The sequence below is a fragment of the Cyprinus carpio genome, chromosome B5 (assembly GCF_018340385.1).
Source record: "Cyprinus carpio isolate SPL01 chromosome B5, ASM1834038v1, whole genome shotgun sequence".
Lineage (NCBI taxonomy): Eukaryota > Metazoa > Chordata > Actinopteri > Cypriniformes > Cyprinidae > Cyprinus > Cyprinus carpio.
In genome coordinates this window covers 410,351-429,676 of record NC_056601.1, presented here as the reverse complement: position 1 = coordinate 429,676, position 19,326 = coordinate 410,351, and the positions used below count along the sequence as shown (strand labels likewise).

The 19,326-nt window shown below is 37.0% G+C and overlaps 1 protein-coding gene across 1 annotated transcript in view; it reads right to left on the bottom strand.

Moving 5' to 3' along the window:
- Positions 1-2,730: 2,730 nt before the first annotated feature.
- LOC109075845 (hexokinase-2-like) overlaps positions 2,731-19,326 on the bottom strand; it is a 40,330-nt gene continuing 23,734 nt past the window's right edge. Inside the window, exons 9-18 of the mRNA XM_042723502.1 lie at positions 19,046-19,280; positions 16,555-16,858; positions 14,948-15,096; positions 14,461-14,580; positions 11,197-11,292; positions 10,889-10,988; positions 9,002-9,185; positions 7,592-7,747; positions 5,909-6,145; positions 2,731-3,297 (exon numbers count right to left, since the gene is read on the bottom strand). Coding sequence (XP_042579436.1) covers positions 3,156-3,297; positions 5,909-6,145; positions 7,592-7,747; positions 9,002-9,185; positions 10,889-10,988; positions 11,197-11,292; positions 14,461-14,580; positions 14,948-15,096; positions 16,555-16,858; positions 19,046-19,280 — 1,723 coding nt within the window. The 3' untranslated portion in view covers positions 2,731-3,155. The remainder of the gene's footprint in view (positions 3,298-5,908; positions 6,146-7,591; positions 7,748-9,001; positions 9,186-10,888; positions 10,989-11,196; positions 11,293-14,460; positions 14,581-14,947; positions 15,097-16,554; positions 16,859-19,045; positions 19,281-19,326) is intronic.

Here is a 19,326-nt window from a genome sequence, read left to right as displayed (position 1 = left end):
ATTGTCCACGGAGCCCTACTCGAATACGCAGAGACAGGAATACTGAACAGGAATGCTGTTAGTCATTCAGAAATTCACACAACTCCATATAAATGACTGACAGCGCTCCGACAAAACACACACATGCAGAAACCCAAACGCTGCATGCAAAATTCCTGGAAACTAGATTTATGAATATCTCAGTGTCTAGGTATAAACATGCGTTTGTAAGATGCTACAACCAAAGCATTTAAGATGTAGATGTTCGTGCATCAGATAGAAGCACACGGCTGGCGAGGATTACATGGGATTAGTTCAATGCGAGATGTATTATTTTCATTATTTACTAAGTGTTCAAAAGCAGCAGTACACTTGAGTCTGATCTTCACACAGAGCTATCGTTTAATGTGGAATATAGTGCATGAATCATATGAGCGGACACTATTTGTTATTTTTCTCTTAACACTTTCTCTCCTTTTGTTGAAAAAACGACCGTGAGTAAATAATGACACAATTTTCATTTTCGAGTGAACGATTTCTTAGTATTAACATCTGTCTGAAACAGTTAAAATGTTCATTCTAGCTATCAACCCTATAACCACATACTTAAACATGTTTCTTCTGCTCATCAAGCCTGCATTTATTTGATCAAAAATACAGAAAAAAAATGTAATATTGTGATATATTATTACAATTTAAAATAATTGTTTTTAAATTTATTATACTTTAAATTATCATTTATTTTCTGTGATGCAAAGCTGAATTTTTAGGATCATTATCACATGATCCTTTAGAAATCATTCTAATATGATGATTCAGTTATCAAAGTTGGAAACAGTTCTGCTGCTTAATATTTTTTCAGAACATGTGATACTTTTTTAGGATACTTTGATGAATAAAAGTAAAAAAAAAAAAAAAAAAAAGAAGAAGCTATGTTTTTAAAATATAAATATTTTGTAATAACAATATACACTACTGGTCAGTAATTTGGGGTCAGTAATTATTTTTTCTTTCTTTTTTTTAAATAAAATCAATACTTTTATTCAGCAAAGGATGTGTTAAATTGATAAAAAGTGATAGTAAAGAAAATATATTATTAGAATATATTATTAAAAAAAAAATATTTTGAATAAATGCAGTTCTTTTTAACCTTTTATTGATCAAATATATTAGACAGCAGAACTGTTTCCAACACTCATAATAAATCAGAATATTAGAATGATTTCTAAATGATCATGTGATAGACTGGATGTTACATGTGACACTGAAGGCTGGAGTAATGATGCTGAAAATTCAGCTTTGCATCACAGGAATAAATTATTTTTTTAAAGTATATTCAAATAGAAAACTATTATTTTTTTGTAAGTTGTAATAAATATTCACAATATTACTGTTTTTTCTGTATTTTTGATAAAATAAATGCAGGCTTGATGAGCAGAAGAGACTTCTTCCAAAAACATATTAAAAATAGTAATGTTTCCAAACTTTTGACCTGTACTGTATATATATATAACCATCTATAACCTCTAACCAACATGAATGTACAGATATTGTGCACATGTCATATCTTCATGCCAGAGCCTGCAGTGTCCATGTAAATAATAAAAAAAATAATTAAAAGAGAGAGAAAGAAATCTTAGCCGGAGGGATATTTCTGTGCTGTCTTTGTGTGCAGACTAGACTAGATACTACTGAAAGTCTGACAAAATGACACTCACTCAATATTTGCTCAAAGAAAATTGCACCTTACAGCTGTTGGAGAAGCCCTGGCATTATCCACATGATGAACTGCGACGCACAACTCTGATCAGCTATTCATCAATAATAAATATCCCACCAGGGCTGCGAGAAAAGACTCGTTCAGTTCACAGCGTGAGTCTCTCGACATCGAACGGTGATAATTTCACCTGCCATTTCCAACCTAAAAAGTGCCAAAGCAATTAGTACTGTGCATTTAAACATGGACAGCAACATTTACTTCAGTCTGTATACCGGATTTTTGTGTGTATTTGGACTGCATTAGTAGATATTATACAGAACTTCCAGTCCTGCACTTAAAAGACAATTTTCCTCAAATCATCACGTTAGCCCTTAAAACGCTTTCGTCTGACAGCTTTCTTCAGACAAGCACTGGACCTGTTCAGAAGACTAATTAAATTAGCTTCATCTCAGTGTACTTCAGTAACGGAAACAGTAGCACACACACAATTTAAGACTAAGCAAGAGATCTTCCTCGCTTAAGAATCACGATTCAGTATTCTCCAAAAAACCCAGATGAGTTTGTTTCTTAATTTTTGTCCTTTAAAAGGAAGAGTTTAGCACAAAATAAAAAATATGTTTACTCACCTACACTCTTCAAAGTAAAGGTGCTTCACGATGCCTTCATGGTGCTTCAGTCATCAGTAGCACAGATGTATTTGTAGTAATAGACAACAATACATTGTATGAGTCACAATTATACATTTTTATTTTATGCCAAAAATCATTAGGATATTAAGTAAAGATCATGTTCCATGAAGATATTTTGTAAATTTTCTACCATAAATATATCAAAACTTAATTATTGATTAGTAATATGCATTGCTAAGAACTTCATTTGAACAACTTTAAAGATGATTTTCTCAATATTTAGATTTTTGCACCCTCAGATTCCAGATTTTCATACATCAATGGAAAGCTTATTTATTCAGCTTTCAGATAATGCATAAATCTCAATTTAAATCTCAAAATTTAAAAAAAATCTCAAAAATCTCAGTTTTGTGCTCTGGGGTCACATATGGTTCTTCTGTGGCATCGCTGTGAAGAACACCTTTATTTTTAAGAGTGCACTTTACGGTGAGTAAATGAACAGAAGAATCTGCAGCCTAGAAATATGCATGAACGGAAATAACTTACATCATTCACAGCTCGACAGGTCAATAAAATCTCTTCGCGCTTTTCCTCAAACAGTACAGTAATTCAAATCAGTAACAATACACATAACAGTTATGAGTTTTTCTACAAACAATCCCCCATCAGCACATGCCAAGTCCTTGCAATGCATGACCTAAAGCATAAAATGCAGCAAAAATAAATAAGATACATTGTTTTACAGACAGGAGTGTTGTTTCAGTGGAAGCTCAGTGTGGAATTTCTCCTTCGTTATCTTTCCCCCTTTACGTGATTTTGTTGAGTCTCTACTTTCTAGCATCTCTTAAACGACAAGCCACGGCCGTGATGAGGGCGGCACCTTTTCCGCTGCCGTCTTCTGATTGGATGAGAGTAACCTCACAGTCGGGGGCCAGGTCTCTTAAGGTCTCCCGCATGATGGTGGAAAAGCTGATGAGACAAAAGAGGAGAGCAGGCGTGGATGAACAACAGCAAAATCAGCTCCTTTCTGAATTTAGGGTGGTATTTTTCCCAAAAAACAAGGCACGTTAATAAATCGACACTTTTTAAAACTCTCTATCAGTGTTACTTTACAGCATTTATTAATATTTTAAATGTGCTTTAATTGTTATATTTTCAGTTTCAGTTTTTGACCTTTGCTTTATGTGCTTTAATGTGCTTTGTAAGCACAACATTTACATCTTTCTTTGTTTTTTTTGTTTAATTTTTCATTTAATATTCAGCTTTATTTCAATTTTAAAAATGCCAGCTTTAGTTTTAGGTAATAATAACAAGACAGAACTCAATCAAATAGCCTGACGAGCTGTTGATTTATTTCCTGTTAAGAATATACCAAATAGCGTGTCCCTTTTTAACAGCCAATAATCTTTAATTTGTTAGTTTTTGAATAAAGCTGAAATGACCGAATTGGGATATACACTTGGCTTCTTTAAGCCAAACTCATCTCAAACTCATTTTAATCTACAGCCTAAATGAGAATAGAAGTGTTTTGATTTTTTTTATCAAAGCGGGGTCGCTGAAGGAAAAAAGTCTTGCTATGAGCCTTTGCATGGTAACTTTTCACATCAAATGTGTGCCAAACTTTTACTACCATATTCAGCATAAAACGGCGTCTGTCATTTTTGATTCAGAAAATGAGTCTTTTCAGAACTGACTCTCTGTGAGGTTGGCAGGGGGCTTTTGAACATGTTCCTCCAGAGAGGTTTAGGCTGATTTTTAAGGCTTGCTTGATTGAAAGCTTGACAGTATTCATTCACTGACGCTTTCAGCAAATTGTAAGATAAACTGAAAAAAAATAAATGAATAAATAAATAAAAGCTGCACAAGGAAGTCTATCAATCAGTCTCAACAACACTGGATATGGAAAAACACCAATCCACCTAAAAGAGTTTTAGCCACAGCCCTGGAGCTGTCAAAAGTCATCCTTAAAAATAAAAAAATAAAAATAAAAATAAAAAACATGTCAATCTGACAGTACGTAACGCATTCAACTTTTCAAAACTTTGGGGCTGGTAAGATATTTTTAATGTTTCTGAAAGAAGTCTCTTATGCTCAACTAAGTCTGAATTTATTTGATAAAAAAACACCATAAAAACAGTAATACTGTGAAAAAATATTTCAATTTAAAATAGCAGTTTTCTATTTAAATGAGTGTTAAAGTGTAATTTATTTCTGTGATGCGCAGCTGTATTTTCAGCATCATTACTCCAGTCTTCAGTGTCACATGATCTTCAGAAATCATTCTAATATCATGATTTAGCTGCTGAAAAAATACCAGTAAATAAATGGAAACAGGATTTTTTTTCAGGATTTCAAAAAGTTCAAAAGAACAGCATTTATTAAAAAAAAAAAAAAAAATCTTCTATAACCTTATAAAATGTCTTTAAGGTCACTTTTATTCAATTTAATGTGTCCTTGCTAAATCACAGTATTCATTTTCTTTAGGAAAACAAATGTACTGACCCCTAACCTCTGAAAAGTAGTTTGACTTTTTTTCCATTAAAAGGAAAATTGGAGTTTGTAGAAAACATCTAAATTGAAGCTATAATTGTGAATTATCAACAGAAGTGCTTCTCTCTGTGAGCAACATCTGCCTTGTGTTACCTATGAGAGCCCATCACTGACTAGAAGAGGAAAACATGTCAAATGTATTTAATGTCACTACTGATGAGGATGATCTTAGTGATATTAGTGCACCTGAAGTAGCATATACTTGCAATAGTTCAACTTTAGCTCAATCAAATATACTTTCAACACTACTTCCTCACAATTAAAGTGCATTAAGTACAAAATTAGTTGTTCCAACTGAGCGGACGTTAGGTATACCAGTTAATATACTAAAAGTACAATTGCAGGGTATTTTTATTAAGCACTTAAATATGTAAATGTATTTGTAGTATACTCGGCATGTATTTCAAATGCATTTATTTTTCACTAAGGTATGTAAGTCAAGATTGAAAAAGAGGCTTTAAATGTATTGTTTCGTGTTCAATATTGTGTAGCAGATTTTATGTGACACTTTTGCATGATGTGAGCTTCTTTTTCTTATTTCCAGAAAATAAAATGCTAAAAAGATACTTTAAACTTTTCCTTTCTATCGGTGAATGATGATTCTGAAAGAAAACATCCCCGCCATCTGTTTGCATCGTTCATGCATCTGATTGACAGATAAACCTCTCGCTCTTATTTCAAGGTTGTTGTTAATGCTGTGGTTATTTTTACAGTTTCCTTCTTGCATACGCTTTAACGACATTAAGTTAAAAGTAATTTCAAAGGAACTGTGCGTATGCTTTTCAAGATCGATGCATATGCATCGTCAGGGTTGGTAATCAATGCATCTTTACACCCCTATTAAATATACAACTCTGCTGTATTCCAGCCCCTAAAAATGCAAACCCTGAAAATACAAGGCGTTGCACTATTTATGCAATGCATTAATTTTTTTCAGTTTCAGTGTAATTCAACATGCTTTTTTGTTTTCAAAGACATTTTGTCATTATTTTTCTTCCATAAGATTCACAGTCTTATCTAGGGCACTCACTGCGGGTGGAGTTTGTAGAGCGTGCCGTCCACTCCTACAGTGATGCTGAGCTTCTCAAGGCCACGGTTCAGTCGTATCTTGTCCACCACGGCCGCCAGACCGGCTCCACACAGCTGGGCCGCACGTTTGGACACCACACTGCAAACCTCCTTCACCAGAATACTGTCATCACACGTGCTGCTGATCAGACCCAGGTGCTGCAGGATGGAGCGCACCTGCCTCAGCGCCAAACGATCGCTGACAGAAACAGCACATTAATAATCACCAATCACAGAACAAATACAAGACAAACAAGGTTTTAAAAAAACATTACGGCTGCATTTTTTCCCCAAAGATGGAATATAAACATGCCAAAAACATGCCAAAATTCGCAGGTGGTCCTCAGCTGGAATATTAACTTTATGCCTGAACAATAGAAAACACCATAAATCTAATTATACGTGCCAAGATGCCTTAGGCGTATCAAATATTATTGGATATAATCAGTGTGCTTAGCATTTCAATATCATCTGAAGGAAAGCAGAAGACCCCAGAGGCTCAGATACCAGTGTCTGGTGTCTGACTCTTCTCCCACACACACACACACACACACACACACACACAGGACACACACACACAGAGACACATACACACACACAGACACAGAGAGACACACACACATACAGAGACGCACAGTCACACACAGAGACACACACACATACAGAGACACACACACACACACACACACACACACACACACACACACAAAAACACACATACACTCAAACACACACACACACACACACACACACACACACACACACACACATATACACACACACACACACACACACACACACACACACACAGAGACACACACACACACACAAACAAACAGAGACACACACAGACACACACAGAGAGAAACACACACACACACACACACACAGAGACAAACACACACACACACACACACAGAGACACATACAGACACACACACACACACACACACACACAGAGACATACACACACACACACACACACACACACACACACACACACTCACACAGAGACTCTCACTCACACACACAGAGACACACACACACAAACAGAGACACACACACACACACACACACACACAGAGACACACACACACACACACACACACACACACATGAAGACACACACACACACAAACAGAGACACACACACATACGAAGACACACACACATACGAAGACACACACACACACAGACACAACACACAAACAAACAGAGACACACACACACACACACACACACACACACACAGAGAGACACACACACACACACACTCACACAGAGACACACTCACACACATACAGAGATGCACAGTCACACAACACAGACACATACACACACACCACACAACACACACACACACACAAAAACACACACACACACAACACACAAACACACAGAGACACACACACACAGAAGACACACACAAACAGAGAGACACACACACACACACACACACAGACACATACACACACACAAACAGAGACACACACACACACACACACACACACAAACACACACACACACACACACACACAAACAGAGACACACACAAACAGAGACACACACACACACACACAAACAGAGACACACACAAACAGAGACACACACAAACAGAGACACACACACACACACACACACACACCTCTCGATCTGCGACAGGAACTTGGTTTCGAAGATACCCCGTGTTTTCAGTCTCTCTGAAAGCTTGCCACGGAAAAGCAGGCCTTTGGCAGTGAAGTCCAAGAGCACGTTTCTGACGATCTCTCCGAGATACATCCCGCTGATCATCTTCTCATATCTGAACATCACACAGAGAAACAAGGAAATTATGCATCGTCCCTCATTAATGCATATTTTTGCAAAAGTTGGAGAATCTTGTATTATAACATTGCACAGAAAAGATTAAGGAGAAGAGCTTTTTTAATGAACTTTTTTTTTATTTCAACATGCTGCTTTTTCTTTCACACAGATTTTTGCATTTATATATATATATATATAATATATATATATATATATATATATATATATATATATATTTTAGGTATTTCCTTGACTTTTTTTTTTTACTTTGCTCCCATGTTCTTTACAAGTTAAGCTGCATCAACAATGGCATTAATTAATTAATTAAATTAGTGTTTTACTGTAGGTGTGTTTATTTTTGAGCTGATTATAGTGAAGTTCTTTCACTGCCTTGTATTGTGCTTCATCTTGTGTCTTTTACAGTACGTTACAATTCTATGTGGACAGGATATGTTCAGCCATCACATGCTAACCTAATTTAGTTAAATTAACATTTATTCATAGACCGTTATGCATTTGAGTTTAAATATAATATGAATTATTAATACATGAGGTGCGTCAAATACATTTTAGATTATAGTTTAACCTGAATATGGGTTACAATGACCCAAAAAACGGTTAAGAAATTCCTTTAAAAAGTTAAAACAAACAATTTAATGGATTAAAATAATTAAGGAAAGGGAAAAGTATATAGTTGCAGGAAAAATACATAAACTTTTGGATTTAACATGTTTTTTTTGCAGGAACTAATAAAATGTGATGATCTTATAAAACATTTCCTTTTCCATTCAGTGGAAAAAAGAAAATCATACACGTTTCAAATGTCAATAAACTACTTCTATGACGGAGAACCCAGATGTAAAAATGGGTTCGGAGTTTGGTCTTGAATCTACTAGTTTTGGGACACATCTGAGATCTTCTTGAAGTAGTTTAGCAGCTAAACGCTGTTTCATCACGTCTGAAACGAACCCTAGGCATTACACTAAGCTGACCTGAATCCAATGATCTAAGAGGTGCACTGGCTTTAAATTCTGCAAGCATATCCATAATGTATTTTTATTGACTCATCTATAAATAAGTAATAGCACTTAAAAAAATCTATTTCATGTGTGACCGGAAGCCAGTGCAAAAATCTGACATCTGACGGCAGCATTAGTGTTTGAGCTGCACCATCCTGGGCCTCAAATCTAAAGCCCATTAGACACAGGAACATTTCTGTAATGTGAAGCTGACGTGGTATAAAGACTCTCACCGCTGTTTCCCAGGGTAAGTGGACTGGTCATCCACGGCTCGATCAAACTCTGTGCAAATGTCTTCCAGCTCCCCCTGATCCCCAAACGCTCCCCACTCCATGTTCACACACATACGACCTTCATCCCCATCCACCAGCTCAACGTTTGACATCTCCTCCATGTAGCATGCGTTAGTCCCTGTGCCTGCAGGAAGACGACGAGGTGCTGTTCACAAATACACTCTCACTCATACAGTAAACGATGCTGTGCACAAACATGTACACTGTCTCCAAAAATGATCTAAGGTACAAAACTAAACTGAAAAACATCAAAGCAAGAGGCATTTAATTTGATGGAAGATGAAAGAAGCACGTCTGAATCCAAATACATCACAAAAAGAAATGTGTTATGCTTTACAGGATAAAAACAATAGAAAATGAATATTTTAAAAAAAAAAAATATTCGAACACTTTGTGGCAGCCAAACCATCGACTTCATGCATCCTCACCAAATCAAGATACCAGCTGCCTAAAGCTACTGCATCTGCAAAAATGTCTAAAAAAATTTTTATGCATAATTTGTATTCCACTTCCTTTTTATATTTTATTGGCGAATGTTGGGGTTCCCAAACTTCTTTGTCAGCTGTACCCCTTAGATGTTAAATATTTACTTGAAGTATCCCCTGAAGTTAATATTTCATTAATAATAATTTCAATAACATCGCTTTTGTGTGATCTTACTGTAGTTATGGTTCATGATGTTGGTTAATGGTCACATCACATACAAGTAAAAAGATAAAATACTAAATCTTTTTTTTTGTAAGTGTCTTATTTTGATTATTTTAAAATGATTTATATAAAAGGCTTATTATTATTATTATTATCATCATCATTACTACTACTACTATTAGTACTAGTATCATTATATGTGACCCTGGAGCAGAAAACCAGTCATAAGGGTCAATTTTTCGAAATTGAGATTTATACATCATCTGAAAGCTGAATAAATAATCTCTCCATTGATGTGTGGTTTGTACAAACTATTTGAAAATCTGGAATCTGAGGATGCAAAAAAAATCAAAATATTGAGAAAATCATCTTTAAAGTTGTTCAAATGAAGTTCTTAGCAATGCATATTACTAATCAAAAATTAAGTTTTGATATATTTACGGTAGGAAATTTACTAAATATCTTCATGGAGCATGATCTTTACTTAATATCCTAATGATTTTTGGCATAAAAGAGAAATGTATAATTGTGACCCATACAATGTATTGTTGTCTATTGCTACAAATATACCTGTGCTACTGATGACTGCTTCTGTGCTGCAGGGACACATATATGCTATTTATTATTATTAAATATTATTAGTTGAAACTCGAACTATAAAAATGAAGATATAAATATATTGTTGTTGTAAATGGTCTATAAAAAACAATTATATGCCTAATAATTATTGTAATTTACACTGCTAGTTACCATACTGATTTTAGTCTTGAATTTTTTGCCTTCAAGCATTCAAATTCTCAAGCTTTTTTCATTTTGTAGGAGTACTGGTGAAACACTGTCAACTTTTATCTAAAAATGCATGTTAAACTCACTGCACATGTGCAGATGGAGTTGACTGAAAGCAGGATTTACTGCTGCTCTTCTCTCTGAAACACGCTGCGCAATAGACTATATCATTTTTTAATTAAAGTGCGATGTTTGATTTGATTACCACACTAAGCTATAATGCAAATTCACTTGTATTATATAAATTTTTATTTTGCATTCAAATTAATTATTTGCTTTTCATCAACTTACAAAGCCCTTTTGGGAATGCACATTTAAATTAAGACTTGGGCGTTCAAATGCATATTGAGGCAACTAGACAATCACTAATCCAGACCAAGCAATCACACCCACCGACAATAAGCCCAACTTCGCACTGAGGATCCTCGTACCCACAAGACATCATGGTGCCCACGGTGTCATTCACCACAGCTACCACATCCAGATCAAACTCCTGTGAGGAAACAATAGCAGACAGAGACAGAGACAGAGACGCATTAGCAGAAGGGCAAAGCAAATCCACCATGACTGCCTTTCAGGACAAGATTTGACTGACTGAACATCCACTAAGTGCATCTTGCCGTTAAAGACAGAGTATTTGCATCTACATTAACAAGTGCATGAACTGCTTTGGCAGCACTTGAGTGTGCGGCGGTGCTGACCTCACTGCGATGGATGGCGTCTTTCAGTAGTGTGGCCACATCTTCTCCCTCACACCCCGAGGCCTTGAAGCCCTTTGTCCACTTTATCAAGATGCCCTGTGAGGAAGACAGATGGGAATATAGTGAACTTGGTACAAAACCATACATAAATGTTTCAGTGTCTGTAGATTTTCAGAAAAACACCCCAGACATTTGCTAAACCTGACAAGACTGTTTTAGGGACATCATCTTAAAGGGGTCATGAACTGCCTGTTTTTATGTTATCTGAGGTCCACTTATATATTTTTGCATCAAAAAACAGTATAGTTTAAAAGTAAGAGGCTATTTTCTGTCCTGTTTTTGACCTCCTCATCAGAACGCTGTGTTTGAATAGACGCGGAGGATTGTAGACTCGAAAGTATACGCCCACTGCTGTGATTGGCTTATAGTTATATGATTGACAGTCTACTTCCTTTGCACAGGGACGCTGCTGTGATTTAGGTGTAAAATGCATAAATACTGAGTTTATATCAAACAATCTGTTTAACAGATCGTGCAATAGTGATTAATAGTAATGAAACGGTAGTAATGAAAAAAGTTACTCTTACTTGTGTTGCAACCTTACTGTCGGATATAATATAGTCACATAACATCGTCTTTTAATTTCGATCTTTCTGAAAATCCTGCATCGAATTGTGCCTTGTTTGTAAATCAATCTGCGGGGCAATAAAGGGAACTACAGACCTAGTTCTTCATTGAAAATAAAAGTTCATTCACTCTTTTTTAACGTTGGGATCAGAAGGAAGGTGTGCTTCCACAGCTTGATACTGCATCGTGTCTGCATGGTGGGGCTAAATAGACAGTGCTGTAGATTCGGTGGGCGGGGCTAAACAGGCAGTGATGTAGAATCGGTGGGCGGGGCTTAACAGGCAGCGATGTAGATTTGGTGGGAGGGGCTTAACAGGCAGTGATGTAGAATCGGTGGGCGGGGCTTAACAGGCAGCGATGTAGATTTGGTGGGAGCAACTTAAAATCCATTGATGTAGAATAGGTGGGCGGGGCTAAATGGGCAGCAATGTAGAATCGGTGGGCGGGGCCAGCGACGTAGAAACGTAGAACCGGTCTAAGCCACCAAACAGGCAGCGATGTAGATTTGGTGGGCGGGGCTAAACAGGCAGCAAAGTAGAATTGGTGGGAGGGGTTAAACAGGCAGCAATGTAGAATCGGTGGGCGGGGCTAAACAGGTAGCGATGTAGAATCGGTAGGCGGGGCTAAACAGGCAGCGATGTAGAATCGGTGGGCGGGGCTAAACAAGTAGCGATAGATTTGGTAGGCGGGGCTAAACAGGCAGTGATGTAGAATCGGTGGGCGGGGCTAAACAGGTAGCGACAGAAGGCTTGTTTGAGATGCGCCTCGCCTCGCCTGAAATGTAGGCGGCTGAAGTGAGGGGAGGAGTGAAATAAGCGCAGGCAAGACGGACAGTTCTGAGCTCTCGAAGTGGAACAGATACCTACGAGATCAAAGGCAGATATCGCGTTATTCTCACTCACGTGCTGTGTTGCTAATAAACATGATATAATTTCAGTTCTGTTGCTTTTATATGAAAATAAATATGATAAACAAGACACTCAAGGTGCTTGCTATTTAATTCCATATGAAAGGCCGTATTTATCATATTTATCCCTAGTCGTTTTTACTTTAATACAAACATGTATTTTAGATTTTGATAGAAATATGACAACAATCACATATCTCACACATATATCGCACTGTAATAGTGTTTGGGAAGATTCATGCATAATTTAAATACATAATCACATGAAATCAGATAAAATAAAAATTTTTAGAAGAGAACGCAGCATCACAGTTGTCTGAACCAATGAGCTTTAAGCTGTGTCGTCACTCGGTCGTTTCCCATCATGCTTTTGAATAGCGCAGTCGGTGGAGAGCAACTGCGCTCATCTGCTCAATCCGACACAGCCGCCTCGCCGTCGCGAGAGTTTTTTGACATCAGAGCAAGGCGGACGTAACTCGGACGCTTTTCTAACCGGCATGCATCTCGCGGTGATCACTGGTGAACATTCCTCCTCACAATTTGTTCATCTCAAACAAGCCTAGTGATGTAGAATCGGTGGGCGGGGCTAAACAGGAAGTGATGTAGAATCGGTAGGCGGGGCTAAACAGGCAGCGATGTAGATTCGGTGGGCGGGGCTAAACAGGCAGCAAATTAGAATCGGTGGGAGGGGTTAAACAGGCAGCAATGTAGAATCGGTGGGCGGGGCTAAACAGGCAGCGATGTAGAATCGGTGGGCGGGGCTAAACAGGCAACAATGCAGAATCGGTGGGCAGGGCTAAACAGGGAGCGATGTAGAAGCAGGCACTGACCTTTTGGTGAGGCGGTGCTTATCCACACTATTACATCATAGAGTGGTACAGTCCACAAGCTGTCTTTTTGGCAGATTGGCTTCAAAATAAGCTAATTTTAGTTCTGAAACTTATAGGATGTTTTTAGTAGCACAAGGAACTCTTATATGTCAGAAGCTCAAGGGAATTTTGTTTTCTCAGTTCATGACCCCTTTAAAGAGAAATAATTTATAAAAGAGTAAATAATATCTGTGCCACTTTCTATAAACAGGGTACAAATTGTTGTCCATGTACATTTTTTTAAAGCAAAAAAGGTACAGGGAACCCCATGTTCTTTAGAGAGAAAACTACTAGATAAACTACTACATAACATGAAATAGTGTATGAGTCATTTGGAGCACAATTATGTTGCTTTCACACTCATTATAACTGTTGTTCTATGGAAAAGTACAACATGAGGGAAATGGTAGAAAAAATGTCTACTTTCGGAAAAAACAAGAGGGGGTTGGAACATGATGAAGGTGAATAAATGATGATAGAACTCTCATTTTGGGTTTACTAAAATAAGTCAAAACCATGAAAATTAGCTAGTTTAAAACAAGCCTTAAATAATGATTTTGACATCACTTTCTGCAATCCAATCTTTGACAAAAATTACATAAATGTAAAAAATGTCTATCATATATATTATTATTATTAATGATAGACAGATGATACATTTGATACATAATATAACAAAATTGCATTTCAACATTTCAGTTTTTTAGGAGTTTAAGTCCCATTATGTACCTTATTTGTGGAAACACTTTCCAGTGCCAAAAACCAACAAAAAGTTTTATTTGAACTATATTTGAAACCAAAACAAGTCTATAGTTTGTCCTCATTGAGCTGAATCAGCAGAGATGCCTATGTGAGTCTTACCTGATCCAGACGGGTCTGATGGCAGGGAAACGAGAAGGTGAATCCCAGAGGAAGCGATGCTCCCTTCATACCCATATACTCCAGGAAGTCAGCAATGCAGTGCACTATGTGATCGAATAACTGCAGTGGACCAAACACACACACACACACACACAGTTATATACAGTGATGCCATAGAAGAACCAAACTTCCAAATAAACTGCAAACAGGTTTGTGCACTTCATGTTCAAAAACAAGGATAGCTTTATTTAAGAGGTCACAGAGTACCTCTAGTGCACTTATCCTGCAATCCAAGACACACACTACCATCCTAAATGAGGGGCACTTTCATTTCAGCAGCTCAGTTGAGAAACCAAAAAACAAATAAATAAATAAAATAAACATTTTCCCGCTGCAACGTCATCATCATGATGCAAATGAAAGAATCCAGCATGTACCCAGTTCACATCCTGAATGTGTGTTAATGAAGTGTGATTGGAGGGTGTACCTCGTCGCCGGTGCCCTGGGTTATGTCTTGAGGGATGGTGTAGATCTTATTATGCATCTCCACGCTCCGTCTTTTCCCACTTCGAACGCGCACCAAGAGCACCCTGAAGTTTGTGCCGCCCAGATCCAGTGCCAAGAAGTCGCCACGCTCTGCAGAACATTCACAATAGATTCAGAGACCATAACAACTTTCTCTCCCTCTTTCACACACACACACACACACACACACACACACACACACACACACCAATCAACTCTCTCTGGACTGTTTTGGATCGGTCTGATATGGAGGGCTAATTGATTTGTCTGTCATACTAGTGTGAGTGTATTACATAAACTCCAGTTTATCCCTTTCTTTTTTTTTTTTTTTGCCCTACATTGGTCAATAGAGTTTTGGCCCTACAGTATATTTAGATCAATCACAATTATTGATTGATTCTCCATCTCTTGTGTGTGTTAGCTGTATCAGTGCACTGACAAGGCACTTCAAAATACAGAATGTTGTATGTAAACGTGGAAATAAAGTTTTAGAATTTAAAAAAGAAAAGTAACTTTTAATGTAAAATAAGAATAAGACATATGTTACGCTCTTCAAGACTGCATGCATTGGATAAAAATACTAAACATTTAACTATGCTTTCAAATTGATTATTCCTGTGATAGAAAATCTTGATTTTTCTTACCATAATCAATGTTGAAAACATACACACACAAAACAAGTATATACTATATTTTATATATATATATATATATAGATAAATATAGATAGATAAGATACATACACACATACAATCATACATGCATGCACACACATACGTAATATATATACTCGATGTTTTGTGTGTTTTGTCTCTGCCTTCCAAAAAGTAATTGTGCATGAAAAACATTCTCAGAAATTGTTGTCATTCTAAGCAAGCTTGAATCAAGATATGATGCATTATTCACTGCAATTTATATTCAAACACTTCCCTCCAGATCTTCCTTGATTTTTTGGCCAAGATGAAATGACATTTTATTTTTCATGCAATTCATCCCCATTTGTGATCTGATCTTCAAAGCTGATACTGTTATTTTTTCCTCGGAGCACGGCAAGCATACATTTTTGCAGCTGTTTTCATACATTTCATAGTGGCAACATCTGTCAGTGGATTTAAAGAGGATCGAAAAAAACTGATGCATCAAATCCACCACAGATTGGGAGGAAGGAAGAAAGTGAGAAGCAGACCAACAAACAAATAATTGTTTTTGTTATTTAAAAAAAAAAAAAAATAATTTTCTTTAAAAAAAAAAAAAAAAGTTACGGTAATGTTTTTGAATCGTGAACATCTTATAGTACATTCCGGTCTGTTTTTCATACTTCGCTATATTAAATCATATCATGTGACATATTTGACTTCAGGAATATAGTGCATGAGTCATTTGCAGCACAATAATGGTGCTTTCATCTCATTATGAACTGTGTTTCTATGGAAAACTGCAGCGTGGGGGAAAAGGTAGAAAAATAATCTACTTTCACACACACACACACAAAAACACTTTTGGTAGATGAGGGAGAATAAAACATAAGACCATTTTCTTTTTGGGTCAACTAAAATAAGTCCCTCTGACCTGTTCCGTCCGGCGTGGAGCGCACAAAGGTGGGCAGCATTTTGACCGCGGCCGCAGCGTGTGTGTTTTTAGCCAAGCCTCTCTTCATCTCCTCCTCCATCCTTCTCTTCACGTCCAGCAGTTGATCTCGATCGAGTCGGAGGCTGTCGAGGATACGCTGGCGCTCTGCATGCTGCTTCGCCAATCGGTACGCCACAGCAGTGACCATCGCCGCCCCTTTACCGCTGCCATCCTCCGAGCGAAGGAAGCGCACATCGCAGTCTGGCACCAATAACCGCACCATCTTATTCAGTCTCCGGGCAAATTCAGGAGAAGCCAGAGAACAAATCAGTGTGTGGAGGAGACAGAAAATGGCCCAAAAGCAAAGAAAGAACAAATATGGAAATGGTGCATGATGCACAAAAGCATGGAGAAAATAAATTAGTTTATAATAAAGTAGGAGGTTGCACGGTGCATTCAAAGATCTGATTATTAATACTCTGGGCAGTGATACAATGTTTCAATTGCAGACACTAAAATAAAATCAATAAAAACACTAAATGTAAATTGAAAATAAAATGGTTATAAAAAAATATTTATTAGACACACTTTATTTAAATTTTATAAATATAAATACATATATATTTTGCAGAAAAGATAACATTCATAACATTATTTATTTTTAATTTTTTTAACACTTAAAGTACTCCAGTATCAATATTTTTTCTAGCTGGCAAGTCTAACAGGTTGACAAGCAGAATTTGCAACCAAATGTCACAAAACCAAGTTTGCGAGCCATAAAAATGCATGTAACATTATCAGAAAATCTAAATATAGTGCTGACCCAACATAACCAGACTCTGCTCTGTTGATGTTGGTGTGCAGCACTCATTAGATGATCACTAGCTCATTTTTCAGTCTTGAGTTTCCACAGTCACTGAAGGAAGCGATGCATGAAGCCGCGTCTCAGCAGGTGGTGATTAAAAACTCCCGCTGCGTTCATGGCCTTCCCAAACTCTCTGATAACATCCAGGAGGAAGCAGACTTTACAGGCTTTTTTGGCAAACTTTTTTTCTAGCATTGTCTAACAAATTAGTGATAACACATAAAAGTGCAAACAGAACCATCAGTGTTTTCTGAGTGTAAATCTCGTTTCAAGATTAACTTCTGAAGCTGCACCAACAGGCAAAAAATAAAATAAGCACAAATACACATTTACAGGCTGAAGTCACATCTCAAGCGGCGATCGCTTCATTTCCTCATCAATCCAATACAGAGAAATAAACCGAAACAGCAAGTTTAGCCTGTCACCTTTTCAGTCAGAGAGAGTGAGATTCCAGGAAAAACCGTACGAAAGCAGAGCGGTTTTGATCTTTCTCGCTCTCACTTCTCCTCACATGCTTGTCTCTGCAGACTTTTGACACGTTTAACTGTTAACAAGTGCTAAAGTCTCATTTTAATCACAGCATCGGTGAGGAAGTTTAATTTTGTGTTTCAAAAGCATTCCTGAAATGAATTTTCTGAGTGTTTGAGCTTTTGAGTATTTTTGTTGCGTTTGTTAATCTAATCTAACATTAACCATACGTTGGAACCATACCATGGTATTCTTTATAGCACACTGGAATGCTATGTAAATATTATTATACTGTATATGAATATGGTAATCATATACACTGCCAGTCAAACGTTTTTGAACAGTAACTTTTTAAAGTTTTTAAAGAAGTCACCAAGCATGCATTTATTTGATCTAAAGTAAAGCAAAAACAGTAAAATTTGTAAATAATTTTACTATTTAAAAGAACTGTTTTCTATTTGAATATATTTTAAACTGATATTTATTTCTGTGATGCACAGCTGTATTTTCAGCATCATTACTCCAGTCTTCAGTGTCACATGATCTTCAGAAATCATTCAAAGGATTCTTTAATGAACAGAAAGATCAAAAGATCAGCATTTATCTGAAACAAAAAGCTTTTGTAACATTATACACTCTACAGTTCAAAAGCTTGGAGTCAGTATCATTTCATTTTTGGGAAGGAAATTATAGAAATTAATGCTTTTATTTAGAAAGGATGCTTTAAACTGATCTAAAGTGATGATGAAGACATTTATAATGTTACAAAAGATTTCTATTTCAGATAAATGCTGTTCTTCTGAACTTTTTATTCATCAAAGAAACCTGAAAATATTCTACTCTGCTGTTTTCAACATAATGATAATAATAAATGTTTCTTGAGCAGCAAATCATCATATTAGAATGATTTCTGAAGATCATGTGACACTGAAGACTGGAGTAATGATGCTGAAAATACAGCTGCACATCACAGAAATAAATTACATTTAATACATATTCAAATAGTTATTGTAAATATTTCACGATATTATTGATTTTCCTGTATTTTGGATCAAATAAATGCAGGGTTGTTGAGCAGAAGAGACTTCTTTAAAAACATTAAATCTCGTACTGTTCAAGTGGCAGGTAAAGCAGACACTGGTTGTGGTTCTGGACTCACTGTGGGTGGTTTTTGTAGACGGATCCGTCGACGCCGACCGTGGTGCGCAGTCTGTCTGTGGCTTTGTTATCCCGGATCTGCCGCAGGACGGCCGCGAGTGAGGCGGCACAGAGATGAGCTGCTCGTGTGGAGACGATCTGACACACTCTCTGTGTGGCCACGCAGTCCTCCGGAGACGGGTCCAGACCCAGTCCTCTCAAAATCTGCTCCGCACTCACCAGACCCTCGCTGCTCCTGCAGCACACAACATCAGCTTCAGGATATCAAACACTTCACTCTC